The 22883-nt window shown below is 36.5% G+C and overlaps 1 protein-coding gene and 1 long non-coding RNA gene across 2 annotated transcripts in view; one reads left to right on the forward strand and one right to left on the reverse strand.

Moving 5' to 3' along the window:
• Nucleotides 1-16142, reverse strand: part of LOC307145871 — a 42227-nt gene extending 26085 nt beyond the window's left edge. The window contains exon 1 of the long non-coding RNA XR_013819011.1: nt 16017-16142. This is a non-coding gene — a long non-coding RNA (uncharacterized lncRNA). The remainder of the gene's footprint in view (nt 1-16016) is intronic.
• rnd1a (Rho family GTPase 1a) lies at nt 9636-20624 on the forward strand. Its single transcript, XM_079849488.1, has 5 exons — nt 9636-9972; nt 10318-10405; nt 16042-16151; nt 16548-16682; nt 16766-20624. The coding sequence occupies exons 1-5, from the start codon at nt 9853-9855 to the stop codon at nt 17009-17011; spliced, it is 699 nt and encodes a 232-aa protein (XP_079705614.1). The 5' UTR covers nt 9636-9852; the 3' UTR covers nt 17012-20624.
• Nucleotides 20625-22883: the final 2259 nt, after the last annotated feature.

Consider the following 22883-nt stretch of genomic DNA (forward strand, 5'->3'; position numbering starts at 1 on the left):
TGGCTGTTTGGTTAGCCAGCATTTTTGTTTTTCTGAAATGTCAATGGAATTTCCGACTAAATGAAGTAATAAACATTCAAGGCCTCGTTGCGACTGCGTAGATTAATTGGAAAATTGATCCTACTGCTGAGGTTTTAAAAGGGGCGGAAAAAGCTCTAAAAGAAATGTTCGATCGTTCTGGCTTTACTTTCAGAGCAGTTTATTTGACTAACTCTTTCTGCGTAATCACTGTCACTTTGTGTGGACAGTTTAACCCTGCAGACGATAATGTTGGAGGTTGAAAGAAAACGCACATGGTTTCACAGCCGTAGATAATCTGAACCATTTATGCTCTAATCCAAACGGACCTGCGAATTTAGCTAGATGTTACTGGACGAGGGCGCCATCTACTGTTCACATTATCGATGTCTTGCCAATCGCACAAGTGAGGAATAATATGCTGTACTGATAAATTACATAAAATCACAGTTTCCACACTGTATTTTGTTTCTTTACTTAAAAGAATAGATTTTACCGTTCTTATTCAATAGAAGAATAAACCGGTGAAACTAAACTGTAGAACTAGGCTGTATAAATGTTAGGCTATACGGTATTGTATAAAATATATATTTGGATGCTTTGTAGATGGTTTCTTTGCTTCAACACAATTTTACCTCAATTTTCAATTGATACTCCACAGCTCAAAAACTATTGTCTAACGTATAAGGTGGTAAAAATATATGAACAAAAATGGCGCTGCATTCACCTTCAACAAAATCTGTGCGTGAAACGTGCACCTGTCAACGCAACATCTGGAATGATCAGCTACAAAACACTTAAATGCAAATCTGAAGATAGCCTGTATAAGTCTATCTAAGTAAAATGTCAAAAATAGATTAGGCTATCTGTTGTTTTACAGTATCTTACAATATGTAACGATCAAACGTCATCACCAAATTCTCCTATATTTAGGGGTTAGTAGGTATAAACGATGAAATGCAGAACCATTTATTATTCTTATTATCTATGCATCACCACCGAATAATTTCACATCAATACTTCACAAAATAATTTTCGAAATTACATTCATTTTACGACTCGACTAATAATGGCTAAAATGCAAAACACTCTAAATGTCAATATTGTACATTTTGGCGAATTAGAATAAATTCATACGATCTTGTTAGGTTTTCGCCATTGAGAGTTCGGTTTAGGAGTAGACCATGTTTACGTTTTTTTCTTCTCCTAAAAATCGTAGGAATTCATACGAAACCACCATCTCGTAAAATAGTCACTTTTTCTCATGAGATCTGGGTAAAATGTGTTCGAATGATTAATTAACACAATTTCCAATGATTTCACACAGCCGCAGGGTTAGGCCTACCAAGTATTTGAGGACAATTAAAATGACATAATTTTGTCTTGTAGATATGCAACTACCTAACCTGACATTTTGCACAGATCTCTACATCGTCAGAAATATGACTATTGCACATGTACAGAAGATACCTGCATTTCTACACACGTAAGTAACAGCTTTCAGATAAACAAGATCCTCTGTTGATGTTCTTGGCTCATTAATTGTGTTGCAACTTCTATAAATAAATATGCATAATCACGTTTTGTTCGTTTGTCTGTTTCTTATCTTCTCAAACTGTCAGATAAATTTCTGCATTCTTGTTGTGGTTACGGCAGGTCTAGGGCATAAATGCCCAAATAAACAGATCCATTAATACAAAGTGATTTAATCATTATTATTATTAGTAGTTTTGAAGTAAATATCTCATTAAATCTGATGCTTAAAAACTGAGGGAAAACACGGCAACAAAAAGGCTATAAAACACAAACTCCGACACAGGAAGACCTTAACGACCTGATAAAAGAAGTTATGACCATGCAGCATTAAGTAAAGGTAGCCTATTTTATGGTCATTTGTTATGTCCTTTTTTTCCTTGGTCTAATCTTTCTGATGTGATTCTTACAATCTGAAGTGTGTAAAAGGTGAAGTGCGCCACTAACTTCACAAAACGGAATTGCAAAAATATTGACCGTTTCAAACAGGTGTCTTCAACACATCAGTATGACATCAGTAGCCCCGCCCAAAACTCATACCATTAGTTGAGATTTGTCTGACATGGGCCGTGTTTCAATGTACAAACTATATCGAAGCATCTTATGGGCCGAGTATTTGACTAAAGTGTGTATAGGCCTATAAAGTGTAATGGTATAGGCTACTCACTGTAAAAAAAAAAAGTTGCTGCCTTACATTTTTAAGTACAGTCAACTTGGATGTTTAAGTCATTTCAACTTAAATTGCTTAACTTATTTTGAGGAGTTAAAGCAATGTAAAAACATATGTTGTCAAAATAACATTGATCGTATTACTTTTACAATGCTGTTATTTAAATTGTATTTCATTTCATTCAATAATATAAAAATGTAAAAATCATAAAATAAATTATACACATGATTCAAGAAAGAAATAAACGAAACATTTCTCAATGTTCTTTCTCTATACTCAATTTTCTTTTTATTGGCAAAATAAGTTAAAAGGCCTCGGTGGCCTTAGGTCTTAAGTACTGAGTTAAAATTTGAGTACGAAATCAGGCTGAATTAAGAAAATACATAAAACAATCCCCAAAGTATTGTAATAATAAAAAAAAGTATGTACAACGTTAGGCAAAGAGATAATGTTAAAGATAAGTTACAGAGCAAAGAGATAATGCTAAAGATAAGTTACAGAGACGCTCAACAAAATCGTTATCGCCACATGGTTTTAAAAAAAAAAAGACTTGGGGAAACCAGTTAAGCTTTTATAGGAGAAACTATTTTAATACAAAAATACACGCATCACCTTAAGAAAATGTGACAAGCTGCCAAATATATGCGGCGATATTTGGGGCATAAAATCAGGACCATGGAGAGCTCCGGGTGTGCGCGCTCGCTCGCGCTCGAACAACCCCTTCAAATTACAGCCAATGACATGTTCATGTTGACGTTTTATTATAGTAACATACTGTCACAAATTCATGCCATGGAGAAAGAAACAAAGACACATTTTAGTGCAAAATAAGCTTAGGCTACATGTAACATTGCCGCCTAGCGGGGTATAGAGCTATAGGCTGTTATTGGGGCGAAATACGATCCTGATGCTCAAAGGAGACACTCCACCGATTGACCACAGAGGTGTGAAATCCTCTCAAACACCAGTTACAAGTTAACAGCCCGTGAGCTTTACAGCTGACACGTATAAACTAAACACTTTCTAAATAGCTTACATATCAGTTCAACTAATCGCCTTTGGATAAAAACGCGACTGCTTAAGAACACGTTGACAAGTGTTTGACGCAATTTGAGGATGTTCTCTTTCTGAAACTGCACTGTGCATCTCGCTGCACACAAACACTTACATTTTCATGTCTCGTTTCCTGTTAAATGACATTTACAATTTGTCTATCCTCAAACCTATTTGTGAAACTATATTATTTACATGTAGCCTAATATATAAAAACGTGCATTTTCTTTTTGGGCAGGCTTCATTTTTAAAATCATAAGGTTCTGACAAGTAAAATAATTGTGGAAAATTATTTCATATTTTTTAGGGATGTTTTTTTCTTCCTGAATAAAAATAATAGTAACATACCGGCAAAAAAGCCGTAAAACGTCCACACAAAAAACTGAAAAGGTTTGTAAAGGGAAAACGCTCTGGTGCGCAAGCTCAAAAAAGATTGACCTGAATAAAAATATAAATTAGTGTTTTAACTATATTAGTTAAACATGCCTAATGTTATTTATGAAAATGTATTGAGATGTGTGCAATTTACAGTGTCCCTCACATTTGGTATTTATTTCTTTATTGTTTGTTTGTGTGCGGTCCTGGTAAACCCAAGTTGTGCGGACAAAATGTCCTTACAAGGATGGTAAATAAATATTTGACCTTGTGGGGACTTTTTTTTATTGTTTGTTTTTTTGGTCCCCATGAGGAAAACAGCGCATGAATCATACAGAATGATGTTTTTTGAAAATATAAAAATGCAGAAAGTTTTCTGTGATGGGTAGGTTTAGGGGTATGGTTAGGGGATATATGTTCATACTGTATAAAAATAATTATGCCTATGGAAAGTCCCAATACAACATGGAAACCCAACGTGTGTGTGTGTGTGTGTGTGTGTGTGTGTGATGTCCCATGCTGTTTTTTTAAATTGTTACCAGCATCAGCCACCTGAGGTCAGCATTACCCTGAAAACGCATGCTCTATTAATCCAATCTCCAGTGCGACATGATAACAAATATTTAACCCTCCTAATGCATTAAAACTGTATAGGCCTACAGCTTTTGCATTCCACGGTCTGTTTGGACCTGGGGAACACAAGCTTATAAAACAGTCATAACTTAATATTATAAGTCATAACTAAAACCATATCAGTAATTTCTCATTAATGAGTGAATGCACAAAAGTTTTAAAGTTTTGAATGTCGCCAATGTTTTTACCATGACATTTACAATGTTTCAAACAAAAATGAAGCAACTTCAATATTACTCTGAAATGTTTTCAAACTAAATATATTAAATATATCTATTCATAAACTTTTACTTTCATATGAAAAAATGATATTTGAATCTCCTTTTCATGCTGCAATGTTTCTTCAATAGGTGGCAGCATAGTGAAATGTGGACTTTTTCTTTTGCAAACCCTCTTTCCTTTTTCAAATTGAGACTTTTTGGTCTATGAACTTTTGCTCTAAAAATATATCCGTTTGTTTTTGTCATTTTATTTTGGGAAGGAAAAAATATGCGCATGAATGTAGGAAAGAGGCTAAATGTATTTTAGAGAAGTAATTTGAAACAAATCTAACTAACAGATAAAAAAGAATAATAAAAAAATAGCACAATTTTATGTGTAAATAATGAAGCATAATATGTAAAGTAATATGTAAAATGTAAAGCCACAGTTCACTTTCGGTTCAAAACGGATCAGACCACATAAGGTATAACAATTTAGTTTAAATCGTTATATCTCTTAATTTTTTTTTTTTTTTTTTAAATCCAGAAAAAAATAAAATAAAATAAACTATGTGTATTTTGACAGTATTTACAAAGTTTCATCTTTGTACTAAAAACTATGGATAAAAAAAAAAATTAAAAAAGATTTACCTTTTCTGGGTCAAAATGGACCCGAATGAATAGGAGGGTTCACTCCAAATATTAGGCTACCGTTTTCACCAGCACAGTTGGGGTTGAAATAATTCATAAATGTCTATTTTTATATCTGTGGTCTTATTTACATTTGCTTTATGAATAATAAAAGGTGTTTTCAACTTTTTAATACAGATACTGTGACAATGGCAATTAGAACTTTAATGAAAATATAGCTATTCTAAAAATATGGTTGAAAAAAAATTATGGTAGGGCTAATGAAATTGGTGGTGGGACAGGAAAAAAAATCTAAACTGGCCCACCTTTGCCAGCAGAAGAAAAAAAAAACCTAATTGTCGAGACCTGAAATGCACAAGTAAAAAAAAATGTATACAGTGGGGGAAATAATTATTTGATCCTCTGTTGATTTTTGTAAGTTTGCACACTTACAAAGAAATGAGGGGTCTATAATTTTTATGCTAGGTTTAATTTAACAGATAGAATCTGTTAATCTAGATAAAATCCAGAAAAACACATTATATAATGGTTGTAAATTGATTAGCATTTGATCGAGTGAAATAAGTATTTGATCCCCAACCAACCAGCAAGAATTCTGCCTCCCACAGATTGGTTATGTGCCCATATGGAACACAGATTAGTCCTGTCACTTTAAGAAAGTACTCCTAATGTCAGCTCGTAATGTGTATAAAAGAAACCTGTCCAGAGAATCTGTATCTTCCATTCCCTCCTCTCCACCATCATGGGCAAGACCAAAGAGCTTTTAAAGGATATCAGGGACCAGATTGTAAACCTGCACAAGGCTGGAATGGGCTACAAGACCATCAGCAAGAAGCTTGGTGAGGAGGAGAGGAGACAACTGTTGGTGCCATTATTCAGAAATGGAAGAAATACAAAATAACCATCAATCGCCCTCGGTCTGGAGCTCCATGCAAGATCTCACCTCATGGGGTAAGGATGATCATGAGAAAGGTGAGGGATCACCCCAGAACTACACGGGAGGAGCTTGTTAATGATCTCAAGGCAGTTGGGACCACAGTCACCAAGTAAACCATTGGTAACACACAACACCGCAATGGATTGAAATCCTGCTGCACCCGCAAGGTCCCCCTGCTCAAGAAGGCACATGTTCAAGCCCATCTGAAGTTTGCCAATGAACATTTAATGAGTCAGAGTAGGCTTGGGAGAAAGTGCTGTGGTCAGATGAGACCAAAATTAAGCTCTTTGGCATCAACTCAACTCGCCGTGTTTGGAGGAAGAGAAATGCTGACTATGACCCCAAGAACACCATCCCTGCAGTCAAGCACGAAGGTGGAAACATGCTTTTGGGCTGTTTCTCTGCTAAGGGTACAGGACGACTTCACCGTATTGAGGGGCTGATGGACGGGGCCATGTACCGTAAAATCTTGGACGAGAACCTCCTTCCCTCAGCCAGAACACTGAAGATGGGTCTTGGATGGGTCTTCCAGCATGACAATGACCCAAAACATACCGCCCAGGCAACAAAGGAGTGGCTCAAGAAGAAGCACATTAAGGTCTCCAGTCCTTAATCCTATAGAAAATCTGTGGAGGGAGCTGAAACTTCGAGTTGCAAAGCGACAGCCAAGAAACCTTAAGGATTTTGAGAGTATCTGTAAAGAGGAGTGGGCCAATATCCCTCCTGAGATGTGTGCAAACCTGGTGACCAACTACAAGTAAAGTCTTACCTCTGTGCTTGCCAACAAGGGTTTCTCCAGCAAATACTAAATTATGTTTTGCTTGGAGATCAGACACTTCTTTCACTCACTGAAGTGCAAATCAATTTATAACCTATATATAATGTGTTTTTTCTGGATTTTTTGGTTGATATTCTGTCTCTATCCGTTAAAATAAACCTACCATAAAAATGATATACCTCTCATTTCTTTGTAAGTGGGCGAACTTACAAAATCAGCAGAGGATCAAATAATTATTTCCCCCATTATAAGAGTAAAAGTTATCATTTGGATTTAGTAATAATTTCTGGATTCAGAATATTGCATAGTTACAGATCTCTATTTTTAATATCACTTTAATACGACAATATTAATAACTACAATTATTCTTGAAATATTCAACATTAAAAATGTATTCACCGTACGGCATCTTGTTTGTCCCTTCACAGCTCTTTCAGAGATGTATACACATCATAGTATGAGTACATACAGTATACTTTACTCCTACACGGTACTCCACACATACTAACTACAAATGCAGTGCATCAGGAGCAGTGCAGTGGGTCAGTGAAGCAGGCGATGATGATATCATGGCCTCTGACCTGTTATCTAACCAGAATGCAGCAACACAAACACAGACACCACTGCATATATTACATTATAAATGAGTATCCTTTTACTAGACTGATGCTGCTACAAAATTTCAATAATCAATCTGAGCACAAAACTCTTGTATCACACGCTTGTCAAAAAACTTGTTCTACTTTCTCTCCTCTCCCAATGTTTTTCTTCATAGCCCTGGTGGTTCGGTGAGCTACAAATACAATTTTCAGTATGAAATGACAGCATTTTCTTCCGTGACAATGTACCTCTCCCGGGGCGAAAGAATTTGCCCACATTCAAGGACCTGGGAATATTATGCAACACATTACAATTCAACCTGATTGCCAAAGAGAGTAAGAGATGGGGAGAGAAACAGAGAGAAAAAGAAAATCGCACAGGTATTACGTGACAATAAAGTGAAACCGGAACTTGAAATTACTGACCACGGCCTTTTAATGACCTTATTTACAGACTCGTCTGTAAATTTGAGTGTGTAATAACAGTCATTTTCCTCCAGCTTACAGGAAATGCTCGATGCTTCTCCCCAGCTGAGATGTCATTGCTGTGTTTCCTGTCTCAGTTTGGGGAAGACCAGACCATCTGTCTCTGTCTGGCCCGGGCCACCACACTCTCCTGTAAACATATACACGCTGCCATACTGTGCTTTTGCAGAGTGGAACACATTCAGAAATCACATTAATAGAAAAATCATGATGGGAAGATAAAGTGCAAGTCTGTACTTTTAAACTAGAACACTATGCTACTTCTAAAAGGGTCCACGTCAACACATAACTCCCCTAGGCCAAGGTTCGTTTCCTGTATTAGCTTTTATGACTGTCTGTACCCTTGTCTGTTAGTCTAAATATATGATTTGTTTTATAAGCAGAGGCAGACCAAGAGAGCGAGAGAGTTTAGCTAACAAAGGAACCACAGATAGTTACATAATCATTTCACTCCTAGGGGTTTTTAGCACAAAGGGTATCAAAATAAATGGAACAATCTGTTTGAACATATTCTCTGAAACGCTGCCCTGAGTGAACTAAATATAGCATTATAGCGGGTTAGGATCTTCGCATCATGTAATTAGCATCTATGTGCAGGGGGCAGGCTTAAATTACAGTCAGACGCATCCACAACACACATACAATGCGATCGGTTTATAGATTTATTGCGTGAGCGGACTTGCACTCGTCTGATTACGCTCTCATTTGTCAGAGCCAAACAAATAGATCAGGGAATACCAGGAAAGAGTCAAATGGTTACTCAACACAGTCAATAACGCCACAGAGGTTATCAGACATTTACACAACTCGGGGTCAATATAAAGTTGACAGAAGAGTGGTCGTTTATCCACCTGTTTCTGTCATTGAGTCGGAGGAGGTGAATATGGGCCCTTCACAGTTCACACTAAGGGGTCAGTTGTAACATTGCCAGGTGATCCAATCAGCAACAAGCTACAGTGATGTCACTCACTTCGAAGTCTTTCTCTGCGAAACAGCTGTGGATTTTGAAGCCTTAACGTGCTATTGGAATTATCGCAAATACGAGTTTCCTAGTAGGAAATTGGACATGAACGCCCTCTCAAGTCGTATTTACTGGGAATCTCTGAGAATGGCGGAGAAGAGAACAATTGCTGCTGTGACTGCTATTCTTTATTATCTTTATTTAACATCGCCTTGATGTTAAAGTTGTGCACATGTACATATATGAATAACCACTTGAAGCATATTGCATGTTTTATAGACAGAGAGAGATGAGATTTACAACAAAATGTGAAACAAGTTACAACTGACCCAAAAATGCAACATCAAAAGGCCAAAATGTGCTTGTGTTGAAAATGTTTCACCAACCTGAAAAGTGTACAGAAGATATTTTTCATAATATTGCTGACTCAGTTTAATTAACCTAATATTACATAATATTACTATTAATGAGCTACATGCATAATTATTTTGAGGAGCACTTTGTATTTATAATAGTTATTACATTAAGATTAGCCTATGCTGCTTGTATAACACGTAAAGAGTTCGAGATTATTTTTACCACTCTCTTTTAGAGATATTTTAGAGAATTTCTCAACTTTTATTTGATCTCACGTCTGTTATGTCGTTTTCGCGGCTTCCCCGTAAACTTTCTTAAAACCCTCGCTTTACATATTTAGTTACCTTACCGTTGCTAGAAGTAAGTATCTCGGCTAAATCAATGTGCGGACTCCAGCTGGGTGGGCGCCTTTCGGGGGCAGTGGAACTCGAGCGCGAGCAGGAGAGCGCGTCGCTGATTGGATAACAGAGCTGTATAAATTGCCGCAGTGCCGTATTTCTCTATTTCGTGGTGATTTAGTCCAAACCCCAATGCGGTCTGAACAAACTGCCCAGGGCCGTCATACGAGAGAGCCAACGCGGACAGAACCGTCTTATTTACAATGAAGGAGAGAAGAATCAGTCAGCCTTTGGTAATGCGTTGTAAACTGGTTTTAGTAGGAGACGTGCAGTGCGGGAAAACTGCAATGTTGCAAGTCTTGGCCAAAGACTGTTATCCTGAGGTATGTCCTACTCTCTCTCATGTATTCCTTAAGCGTATTTATGTGTAGGCTATTTTCTATAGTAATGCACTTGGATACTTGCCTATGACATTATGTAACAATATATTGCGAAATATATTACGCTTCTCCTGGATGTTCATTCATCAAGGTGATACTCCATGTATCTTTCTCATGTGAGTTGTGTGCTGTGCACGTGTTGACGCTGGAAGAAAAAAATCGACACATTTGCAACAAACCATAACCTAGGATAAAGGCGTTTTATGCGACATGAACGAATTGGTTTTTATACAAATGTTAAGCGATTAAGCCATTATGTAACGTTTTATTTCGTTCCCAACCACACAGACTTACGTCCCAACAGTGTTTGAGAACTACACAGCTGGACTGGATTTAGAGGAGCAGCGCGTGGAGCTCAGTTTATGGGACACGTCAGGTGAGAGAGAGAGAGACAGCGGTGATGCTGGTGTGCTTAACAGCGCATTTAAACTGATGAACACATTTGCACTCAATCATTTTTGCTAAATAATAAAGTTTTACACATGAGACAGCACTTTTGAGAAATATCGTTAAATGGACCCTAAATTGAAAACTATGTAATCATTTACTCGTTCCAAACCTTCTGTGGAACACAAGATATGATATTCTGAAAAAAAATAACACAAATATCAGTGTTGTTTTGGACCCCATTTACATTCACTGTCTGGACAAGATTAAAATGAATAAAACAATCATAAACCCATGTGAAATGGAAGAAAATAGTGTAACCCGAGTCCCTGATTGACTATAAATTGAACTTGTTTTGTTCAGTGATATTTTAATTCAAGGCATCATATGTTGCATTATTAACTCCTTTATCCTTAATGACTTTCAGTTAGAAAAAATGTTAATTTATATTTTAAAGTATAGATTTGGATTTGATTTGACTATGTTTTGCTGGATAGCATTACAATAACAAACTTTCACTTTACAAAATGACTTTCTGTAAATCATCCACATGCATTTGTTTGTGTGCATTCTCGGCTGTTGTGTTGACTGTTATTGGGCTAGTAGGTCAGTCAGACGTTACAGGAAAGACACACCATCAGCACCTGAGCCCTGAGCTAGGGAATACAAGCAGACATGTGAAGCTGCAGTAAGTGCGCGAGAGGATCTGGCATCTGCTACACCTGAGACCTGTCCTCAGGCGTCAGACGCTGCAGTGTGATGTCTTCACCTTCTGTCTGCCTCTGGATCAGACAAGATCTCTGATTTGGTTATTAAAATAACCAGGGCTGTGTATAGGACTGCACAAGGCTTTGCCATGTTTTGGAATGTCTCACTGTGACATGCAAAGCCTTTTTGATGACGCTTTTTAGAGTTACAGTCTCTCTGAAGTGGATTACAGAGATCAGCTCCTGTTTCAGTGCCTGTGATTCAATATAGTATCAAGGTATTTGGTCAGGGAATGTTTAGTCTGTGTGTTTGCCTGTGTATCTGATTAAGTGTAATCTGTGCCTGTGTATCTTATTAAGATTAAGCTAGTAGTAGAAAGCTGTGGTTCAGTGACTGATAGCTATAGCTCTTATCTAGTAAAAAGACATGGAATGTTCTTCTGATAGTCTAATTTCTTTAATCTATGTTTGGATTCACAGAGCTTTACGTGAAAAAATACACATCTTAAAGAGATAGTTCCCCTCAAAAAGAAATCTGTCATCATTTACTCACCGTAAAAAAAAAAAAAAACCTATAGACAAAAACAGTTGAAACAATGAAAGTCAGTGGGGTCCAAAACAACATTATGGGCGTGAATTATTATTATTATTATTATTATTTTTTTTTTTTTTTGAATATTCTTCAAATCTTCTTATACAGCAATTACTTCCAGTCAGAAACAATATCTTGTACAAGGGTTCATAGCATTCACACACTCTTATGTATATGGTCAAGTCCACAGGAGAATATGTCCAGAAGTACAAAGAAGAGAAGAAATAAAAATTAAATCAACAACATTTAAAATAAACAATGTGAACAGAACAAACATCAACTTAAAACCAAACATGGGTTATATACAAGTTCTCCTGGCAGATATAATCAGAGTTAGTTCTAACGGTCCTCCATCACCGGCATTAATGGTGCCCATCTTTCAATAAAAAGGTCCCTCTGTAATCTCAACAAATATGTAATTTTTTCCATAGTGTAAATATTTCTTAAAATTGTTAGCCATTCAGCTTGGTTTGGCGACTCCTTTTTAAGCCATTTTATTGTAATTGTTTTCTTTGCTGCTACCAGTAATATCTGTAATAAATACATCTTTTTCCTACTTTGTATCACAACTGGCTTCATCCCTAGAATTGCTATCAGAGGGTCTCTTATCAGTTCAACATTCAATACTTTATTAATATATGTAAAAATGGATTTCCAAAAGTTATCTAACAATGGGCAATGCCAAAAAGAATGTGTTTTTTTTTTTTGGGGGGGGGGGGTACTATCTCTTTAAATAGGATTTAGGTTAATATTACTGCTATCATACCAATTATGTACCCAACAATCTATCTGGCTCTAAAGTTCTCTTTTAGTCCCATCTTTGCTTCATATATCATTATCTTTCTATTCTACTATCTGCTCGAGTATCACTGGATCTTGTTTTGGATGGATGTGTCATGCCCTCCCCAAATGTCCCTTTTTTATAACTGATATTTCAACTGAGATTAATCTTTGCAAGTGTATAGGTTTAATATTTTTATATCCCATGCTGTCATATTGCATGCTGAGTGAAAAGCGGAGTTCTTTAGGGTCATGTTGCGTGGCACGTTGTGTAACGTATCAGTCAGTGATGCCTGATGGATCTGAATCTGTTAATTGTCATGCCTGACTGCTTGACTGAGTGCCTACTTTTAGGATGAGTGGATGGGATATTGCTTTTCTATAATAGGTGCCTGATTAGGGAGATTATTCGTTTTTCTCTAATTTTGTTGTTTGCAATACAGAACCTCGCAATGTGAGACAACGAAGTCATTGTTTTTCATTGGTACGAAATTTTTAATTTGTACACATTAGAAATAGACGGACTTAGCAGCTGATAAAATACAAATTATTTTTATATACAGAACTAATTAATAATTATTGTTTAAATTTTGCTTTTTAAAATAAAACAATAATAAAACAATTTTCATTATTAAAATGCAAATAGTTTATTATTAGTAGTAGTAGTGGCACTTTGATAATAAACATATTTATATAATTATATATCTTAATCATTTAATTGTTGTTGTCATTAATACTACTATAATTATATACACACACACATATATATATATATATATACATATACATATACAGAAAGAGAGAGAGAGAGAGAGAGAGAGAGAGAGAGAGAGAGAGAGAGAGAGAGCGAAAGAAAGAGAGAGAACGTGGTTGTGCAAGGCAAGGAGGACTTCCTGTCTCAAGGTATTTCCTGCTATACATTTCATCTTATTATGGAATGTTAAAAACACTCAGATGGAATTTCCCAGTCATATTGACCTGGAACAGTGAAACAATACTTGAAAAACTGTCAAAACTACACTGAAAAAAAAAAAAAAATATATTTTTGCTGCTTGTTTAAATTACTTCATTAAAATGAGCTAAAGCAACACAGTAGCTATACATTTTGTCTTAATTTCATTGTGGTCAATCTACTTAAATATATTTATAAAATAATTTCTTTTCTGATTTTTTGTTGGGAGTACATGAATGATTTTTGTTGAAAATGAGCAGAGGATTTTTAGTTCCCAGCATGCTTTGCATATGGCTGGATCAGGAGAGTAAATGTTGAAATGAAGTGTTATTTTATGTGTTTTTGAGTGAAGGGAAAGACCTGTGAGTGAGTGTTTAATGTTTAGTCATGTTTCAGATTTAAAAGAGGTTTTATGGTTACCATTGTGCTGAAGAGTAGAGCCTCTGGTTAGGTTGTGGATGGCTGCATGTACAAAGACTATGATGCATGATGCTTTGACCATGAGCAATAGCTTTACTAATGCCAGTGCAGTAACAAGTATCTTTCTACTTGTGCTGCGCTAGTTACAGACAGTCTTTCAATTGTACAATATAACTGAATGTCAAATACAAACAAGTCTTTTCCATTTACTCAATCGCAGACTGAATATATTGGAAACTACTCAAAATGTTATATATATAACTGAAATAACTAAAAAACATTGATTTAAGTTCAACTAAAAATGTTTAAAATGAAGATAAATTAATTTAGTGTAACCACTTGCCTTAATTATTTTTAGTAAAATCAAAAAGCCATTTTTTTTTGTGTAACCCCAGACACTGAATCCAGATCAGAAGAGAAAAGAGTAACTGTGGAGGAACATAAATTTGATCATGCACAACAACTGACTCAGAATCTTGCATACAGTATAAGATCAGAGCTTGAGAAGACAATCAAACGGCCCCCATCTATTCCCTCATTACGGCAGTTAGGCTTTGTTAATTGTGCACAGCCTCGTTAGGTGGCGACGCACAGGAGGAACGTTGGCAGAGCGGTAGATGCTCGTGCACCCACACGCAAACACTCATCAGCATACATGCACAAACACACTCTAATCACGACTAATTACAGAAGCTTTAATTGAATTTGCTCATCTGGCTCTCGCTGCTTCAGGCATCTCTTCACACACTCTCCAGATCAAAGAGGTGACGGGCATGAGAGGCTGCTCTCTGGTCTGGTGTGGGCCACTTCTATAGCTCTTATCATTGGAAATTTGATTCAAGAGGAATAAACAGTGTTTTAATTTGTTTTTCAAACCGTCAGCTGTAAAGAGCAATTGCCTCCTAGAACGGATACAGGAAGATGTCCTACCATTGAGGTTTATGTCTGAATAGATCCATGACCCCTCATAGAGAAGATCTGCGACCAAAATATACTGTATATTTTTGTCAGAATAAAATATATTTCTATATTTCATTAAAAAAAAATATTTACAAAAAATGTATATATTTAAAACCAATAAGTTATAGTGTTATAAGTTAATTAGCTATTTCAAAGTATAATTAAACTATAATACAATTCATAGTGATAGTCGTAAATTCATAATTTTTCAACTTATAAAAAAATAAGATATTAAAAAAATAATATGCAATTGGTTTTAAATATATAAATCATTTAATTAAAATTAAAAGCATAATATATTATTCACAATGACAGCTGTAAATGAAACAATTTTTCATTAAACAACTTTTCTTTACAGAAATGTATATTCATTGATTTTAAATATATAAATATCAATTAATAATATTATTAACAGTGAAAAATTCATCAATAGTCTTTTACTGGAAAAAGATGGTACATGGTAACCGGTTTATGATTGTCAACCTATTTTTACTGATACTTCAGTTGAAACAAACCTCATCTCTGTTTGCAAACTAATTAATTTGACCATGGGTGACATTTAAAGCAGTTAAACTGGAATTCATTCGCTACAACGACCTTACTGTTGAGAGCTGTATAGTCTAGTTGAGTGCATAGATCGTGATATCAGGATTGCATGTAGATTCATTGTTTTGTCTAGTCATATCTCTCTTATCTTTCTGCTGGTAAGCCATATACTCTGTCTAAACCTAGTAGGCTGAGTCACTGTCTACATAATACAGCAGTAGTACGTGACCCAGAGAGGCTCACACAACACCCAACATCTGAGCTGAGTCCATACTCTAAAAAGCACAAATACATCAATATTGGGTGAAATGTGTCTTTAATGGACTTGCTTTATTTGCTATCGAATAGAGCTATAGTGTGGCAGTGTTTTTGTGTGCATCCTTCAATTCCGTTGCCGTAGTTACGAAATGAGATGAGGTTTGCTGTGTGTGGGGGACAGGACCTCCTCGGCAACTCATTCTGTCAATAAAGGAATCTCCGAGATTCGCCCACACACACCTATTACAAGACCTCCCATATGATTGCTATTTACATTATTTCGACCGCCAGATCCCCTCCATAACATTTGATATTCCATATTTAGTCGCATTTGCTTCTTTCTCACCAGTATAATGTTATTTGATGTTAAGTTTCCATTACTGACCTTTGTTATGTGGTTGCTCCTGCAGGTTCACCATATTATGATAATGTCAGGCCTCTCTGCTACAGTGATGCAGATGCGGTTCTGCTCTGCTTCGACATAAGTCGCCCTGACACTGTCGAAAGCTCTCTGAAAAAGGTGAAGTACATTTTATCACTTCATAAATTTGAAATATTCTATTTTGTTACTTAAAATGTCTAAAAATCCTTCAAATAAGATTCATTTATTTAAGAAGAAACAATGCATAGAATATTAAGACCTTTCAGAAAATTTGTGTATTTTGTCTCATTGCACTGGCAGATTTTTTTTTTTCATAAAATTTAAAGTATAAACATGTTTAACATAAAACAAAATGCACTTATTTTAAAGATTAAATCTATCAAAACACAACTTAAAGGGATAGTTCACCCCAAAAAATTACAAAACCATTTTTCATATTTGGGTGAACTACGTACATAGTATTGCTTTTCAAGAAAAAAAAAATACTCATTAAGAATATGATTTTGCAGTATATTAACAGTTCTCTCCCTGTAGTGGAAAGCCGAAATCATGGATTTCTGCCCAAGTACTCGAATAATCCTAGTCGGCTGCAAGACAGACCTGCGTACAGATGTTTGCACACTGATGGAGCTGTCCAATCAGAGACTGACACCCATCTCCCATGAGCAGGTCAGTCAATTGAACCCTCCCTGTGTAAACTAGACTCCTCGTCTATCTATTTCCATCTCTGACTGCATTCTGTCTGTATGTAGGGCACCCTGTTGGCGAAGCAGGTAGGAGCGGAGGTGTACCTGGAGTGCTCTGCGTTCACATCGGAGAAGAGCATCCACAGCGTGTTCCGCTCAGCGGCGCTTACGTGCCTCAACAAACTGCAGCCCCCCATAAAGCAAAGCCCCACCCGCCGGCTCTCCAAACGCCTCCTTCACCTGCCCAGCAAGGCAGAGCTCCTGACCTCCTCCTTCAGCAAGGAGAGAACCAAGAGCTGTTCCATCATGTGAGCCCCACGCGCACCACCCCAGCTCCAGAAAAAGAAACGCATTTCTGCTCTTCGCGAGGGTTGGTTGGGGGGGTTTGAGAGAAGGGGAGGTCATGACCTTTGATGACCCCTCCCTCTCTCTACACTTGTGTTGTTCTTCTTCCATTCTGACACCCCACCTGCAAACACACTCATCCCTACGACAAAGAGCTGCTGCCGTTGTTTAAGGTTTTTGCCTGTTACACATCCTAATGCTAAAGTATCGATTGATTTCCCTTTACATGAACTGCATTTTGTATTAATGATCAATCAATCAGACGAAGAAGGAAATGCAGAGTATATTGCACACTGTTGAATATATTTGTGGGTAGTCTTATTTGTTGGTGTGCATACATGTATGGGAATGCAGGTTGAGCTGTGAACGTAATTTAATGGAAGAGGATGAGTTTCTGTTACACAGTACGCACTTTAGTGAATATGGATGTGATTGTTGATTGGAAAGTGAGAGGATGATTTAATACAGGTTGGTATTAGTTGCTGTTTCAAAACAGAATTATGCATTGCTTGTACTTGCTGAAGTCTCTGGCACTGATCTACGAAGAATCAAAATATCACTTGATCCTGTTAGAAGTCACGCAAACGTGGGAGGAGCCAAACAAGATTTTATGTCCTCCTGAAAAAGGAGGACAGTGTTATAAATCTGCTAGATGAAGCATCCAATCACATTTGTACAATCCAGATGTATTGGAATACACTCTTTCACTCTCTCTCTCTCTCTCATCCCTACTGTAGTCATTCATGCTCTTTCTGCCCCTAGAGAATGGGTCATAAATCTCAGTCAATGAGGAGAAACCCAGCATTGCCCAGGCCATTTCTATGTATAGAGCAGGAGTTATTGCCACAAAGATCCCTTCCAGATGTTCCAGGCATTCTTTTCTAGAAAACAAAATCTTTCGCTGAAGTAATTTTAGAGATGGACTGGGAAGGTCATGGGGGATTACTAAGGGACTTTGCTGTCCATCAAAACTGATCAATGTTGCATAATCAAGAAGACAATTTGAACGCGCCAGTTAACTTTTCTTCTAAAGTAATCTTACAATTGCCCCAACACCTAATTCTCAATAACAGGCCTGTAAAGAGTTATGTGGTGAAGCTACTGGTTATTCTCTGGGTTGGGCAGATTGCAATATAATTTCAGCGATTCTGATGTATTCGGTTGGATCACTGTCACAGAGGACTCTCCTCTCATCGTAAACCTCATTCTAGTAATCTCTGACTTAAATCCCACAACCCCTGGTTGTGTAATGCTTAATCGTAAAACAACTAAATCCTCACTTTGGGCTTATAAATGGCCAAATAGTAATGAACTGAGAAGTCAGACTAGACAGCATTACGAAAAATCTGACCTCAGAATCAGTGGTCCTACTCAAGTAGTTCATCAAATTTAAAATGATCAAAGAAACGGTTTAAGGGAATAACATACACTACCGTTTAAAGATTTGGGGTCACGTCAGTAAGGCCAAGTATGTCACTTCTCAGACATTCCAATACCAAACAAACACAGATTAAACCCGTTCAATTGGCGAAAGCCAGAGCAGACCAACGCCGACAGACGGCAACAAGGGTAACACACTTATCGACAAAACCCGACCGTCAGCATCAGTGTGAATTGACCTTAAGAGTGAATAAAATATTTTTATTCAGCAAGGATGCATTCAATTGATAAAAAAAGGACAGTGAAGACAGTTAAGTTAATAAATGCCGTTCTTTTGAACTTTAGAATCATCAAAGAATCCTGGAAAACCATATCACAGTTTCCACAAAAATAGTCTTCAGCATTGATAATAACAATAAATGTTTCTTAAGCATCAAATCAGCATATTATGATCATGTGACACTGAAGACTGGATTTGTAATTGTAATAATAATATTTTTGATCAAATAAATGCAGCCTTGGTGCGCATAAGAGACCAAAAGTTTACAGAACCCAAACTTGTGAACGGTTGTGTATGTTTGATGAGTTTTCCTCATTCATTGAACTTAGCTGATTTTCTTGGCGGTTTGTCTAGTTATTATCAGTTGACATTGCCTGAAACATTTCGTGATTTTGATGAAAGCTCTCGCTGGCCTTGAAAATCGAAACATTGCATCAAAATTACACGTCATATTTTTGAGCGTTTTGTTTTGCGGGTCTAATAGGTCATTAAGCAGAAATTTGGTAAGTTTTTAAATTACTTTTTTATTTTATTTTTTATTAATGTCAACCCAAAATGTCGTGAAAACTCACTATCTGAAGAATGAGTGAAAATACTGTACATAAAAAATGGTCTTGCCTTAACTGCATCTCAGAACTACATTAATATATCATTCTCATCTGAAAGGAACTTTAGGAGTCAAACATTGACCTGCATCACTTCATGCTACATACCGATCGCTGTTGCTTAGGAACAGACAAGTCAGATAAGCTGGACTACATGTCGGAAAAACCACTCAAGAGAAGTTGAGAGAGAGAAAGCGGGTGTAAACAAAGTGAAAATAAGTTTTCTCACTGTAGCATAACAAATGGCGTTTTCATGACTGTAATTTATGAGTCATTCAACATACAGACCATCATCTTGATATGAATTTGTTACTGTTGTCTGGTTTAGTAGCACTCTTATATGTTATACGTTTGAAGTGGTGAAACTCCACAATCTTCCTTTTGTTACTTAAGTCTCTGGACGTACATATGTTGTGCATAATCAGTTTTGTACAGCCCTTTAAATGATGTCTGTGAAACAAACAATTTCAAAACAGACATGATTGTTTGTGCTAATGTAATGTGTAACTTATTAATGGTTGATTATTGCTGGTTCTGTTTTATTCTTTAGTTTCAGACAATCTATTTTATATTGAATATGTTTATTGGTTATTTTCCCTTGTCTTTGGTGTCATGTGTCACTCTTAAATTAATTAAAACCTGGATTTGGTCAGTAAGTTGCACGCATGTTCCCTTCTTTTCAACATTCATTAAGGCAAAACCCTTCATCTAAAGATATTTAGCATCTTCCTGACCTTTTTACATAGGTTAAGACTTGCAGATCCAGTGGCATTACAAAATATGAGAAGTTTAATATGTCCAAATAACATGTATTTAGCATGCAAATAAAAATGTTTGGCAGCAGCAGTCTCTATCAAATGAATTTAGCAATCATTAAAAAAAAACTGGAAGTCATGGCAATTCATTCAAAAAAGGAGAGATTTCAAAACAGACAACCATGACAGACTCTTAAATTAGCCATTTATTCAAAACTAGGCAAACAGGTCTAAGAAAAACCAGGAGCAAGTCATGTGGTTCTGCAGGAATAGCAAAGAAACAGTCTAACACTAAATAATGAAGAGGCAGAAACAATAAAAAGATTTCCTGTGTGCATCTTCACATCTAACAGAACATCAGTGAGAGCTGCACACTCACAATCAACAAGCAGACAAGGCTCTGTCTGGAACATATGCTGATATAGTTAGGTAAAAATAGCTTTAGCTAAGTAAACCATATTCCTCAGTCAGTGACATACACTACCTTTTAATGTTTTTGAAAGTCTTATGCTCACCAAGGCTGAATTTATTTGATCAAAAAATTCAGTAAAAACAGCAATAGTGTGAAATAATGTTAAGGAAACGGTTTTCATATATTTTAAACGGTAACATGCAGTGGTGTTCTGACACATTTTCCAGCTTAAATAATAAATAAACAAACATTACTTACACTGTCAAAAAATAAAAAACATACCCCATCAAACCCACAGCACGAATTAGGGGGTCTAACATCATATTTCTTAATATTGGCATTGTTTTATTTTTGTGCTATAGATTTTTTTCTCATCAAATTTTCTGAGGAGACACGACCTCCTGAAAGGAAGCATTTTAAAATGTAATTTATTCGATGACAAAGCTTAACTACTGATGGACAAACAGAGTGTTAGTATAACACACCAGCTCTTTCATTTAATACATTAGATCCAGAGAACCTTGACCAGCCACAGCTTAAAGGCATGACTTTCAAAGGCTGTTTCATTCATCATATAGAATATAACCTGAATAAAACAGCAGAGTCTGTTAAGCGTGATTTTAGGAAGAAAGCTTTAAAGGAAAAATACAGCATCATGAAGGGAATGCTTATGGAAAGAGCTGCCGCTTCCTGCTGCTTGAAGTCTTCTACACCCCAGAGCTTTAGAGAGAAGAGAGAGACTGGGGCTGTTTGGGTGGAAAGTAAAGGAATGACAGAATGCCGGCTCATTACAATGACTCACATCAGGCAGAGACCTAGCGAGAGAAACTGGGGAGAAATCAGTAAAGGAGGGAATGAAATGATGGGGGAGACTTATTTTCTCCAATTACCATGAGCTGCAGTCTGCCATATAGAGACATGCACACAAACACACACACACACACACACGTGCGCAGCCATCAAACCAGCCACCGTGACTCCAGTGCTAACAATGCCATATATCGTCTAGAACCGCTGCAACAATGTGGGATCATAATGACAGGAGAATGTGTTCGGTATGTGCATTCAGACCTTCAAATGTGCCGTCGTTGTGTTATTTGCCTTCTCACAGTCATATTATCAGAGGAACATTGTTTTAAGGTTCATAAGGGACTTTTAGAGCTGTTTAAAAGCAACAAGCTCAGTCAACCCTTGTTGAATCAGTCAGGGTGACTGTCTGTTCACTGGAGCAGAAAGCACGTCTCAGACACACACACACACACACACACACAACTGCAGGCCTTGTGGTCTCAGGAGAAATGAATGTACATAATCAGCATATTAAATTTATTCAGATATTAGCATAAACAATGTGAATCCCCTCAACTCACATCATCATAAATTTCTGATTTATATTACTAGCATGCCCTTTCAGAGATGCATGATATATGGGCAGCATATTGGTCATTGGACAATATTGGATATCTATCTATCTATCTATCTATCTATCTATCTATCTATCTATCTATCTATCTATCTATCTATCTATCTATCTATCTATCTATCTATCTATCTATCCATCTATCCATCTATCCATCCATCTATATTGAATAATGAATGGTACATTTTTACATTTGGATTACCACTACCATCACCTAATGCTCAAAGCAGCGGTTCATACTTTTTTGTTAGTCAAACTCATTTGATGTAAAATACTTACAATATAAGAACTCTGACAAAAATAATAATACTAATACTAATCACAATGTTTCCATGTCAATGGCTAATGGTCACATCATATGCAGGTAAACATAAAGAACTTCATCTTTTTAGGCTGTTTTTTATTTTAATTTTAAAATTATTTATTTTATTTAACGTTTCATCAACTCAAAAAAACCCTACAAAGCCCTTACAAACCCCAGTTTGGAAAACCCTGCTTAAAATGATAAAAAAAAAAAGTTTTATCTTATCTTTATATTACCTGTTTTGAAGACCTGTTTTTGTCCAAACAATTAAAGTAAATGGGGGTCCAAAACAAACACTGAACAGATACCACTGACTATTACACATTTTTCAATATATCTTTCTGTTCAACCAAAGGAAATAGGTCATACAGATTTGCAACAACATGACTGTGAGTAAAGGAGAGATTTTAATACTGTAGTGTTGCAAGTCTCTTGCACAGCTGATTTCTGCTGTGTTGGCAACAGAACAAAATAACCGCACACACGTTCCTTCATACAAGTATCCCTCTCGCACTGCCATAGGCCTTTTCTTCCCAAGGGAGTCCCCAAGGCTGCCCTAAAACCCATGAGGTATGCCCAACCCCCACTATCACTCACTCTTACACATATGTACAGTTTTTCCACGGTGAACCCCTAAGGTATGTTGATAATGGATGAGCATATTTGGCTGTTTAATTAGCCAA

The sequence above is a fragment of the Squalius cephalus genome (genome assembly GCF_949319135.1).
Source record: "Squalius cephalus genome assembly, chromosome: 18".
In the NCBI taxonomy this organism is placed as follows: Eukaryota; Metazoa; Chordata; class Actinopteri; order Cypriniformes; family Leuciscidae; genus Squalius; species Squalius cephalus.

Coding starts and splice junctions, on each gene's coding strand:
- rnd1a (XM_079849488.1), top strand. CDS start 9,853: ATGAAGGAGAGAAGAATCAGTCAGCCTTTGGTAATGCGTTGTAAACTG. Junction 9,973..10,317: donor CCAAAGACTGTTATCCTGAG/GTATGTCCTACT, acceptor CCAACCACACAG/ACTTACGTCCCAACAGTGTT. Junction 10,406..16,041: donor CAGTTTATGGGACACGTCAG/GTGAGAGAGAGA, acceptor TTGCTCCTGCAG/GTTCACCATATTATGATAAT.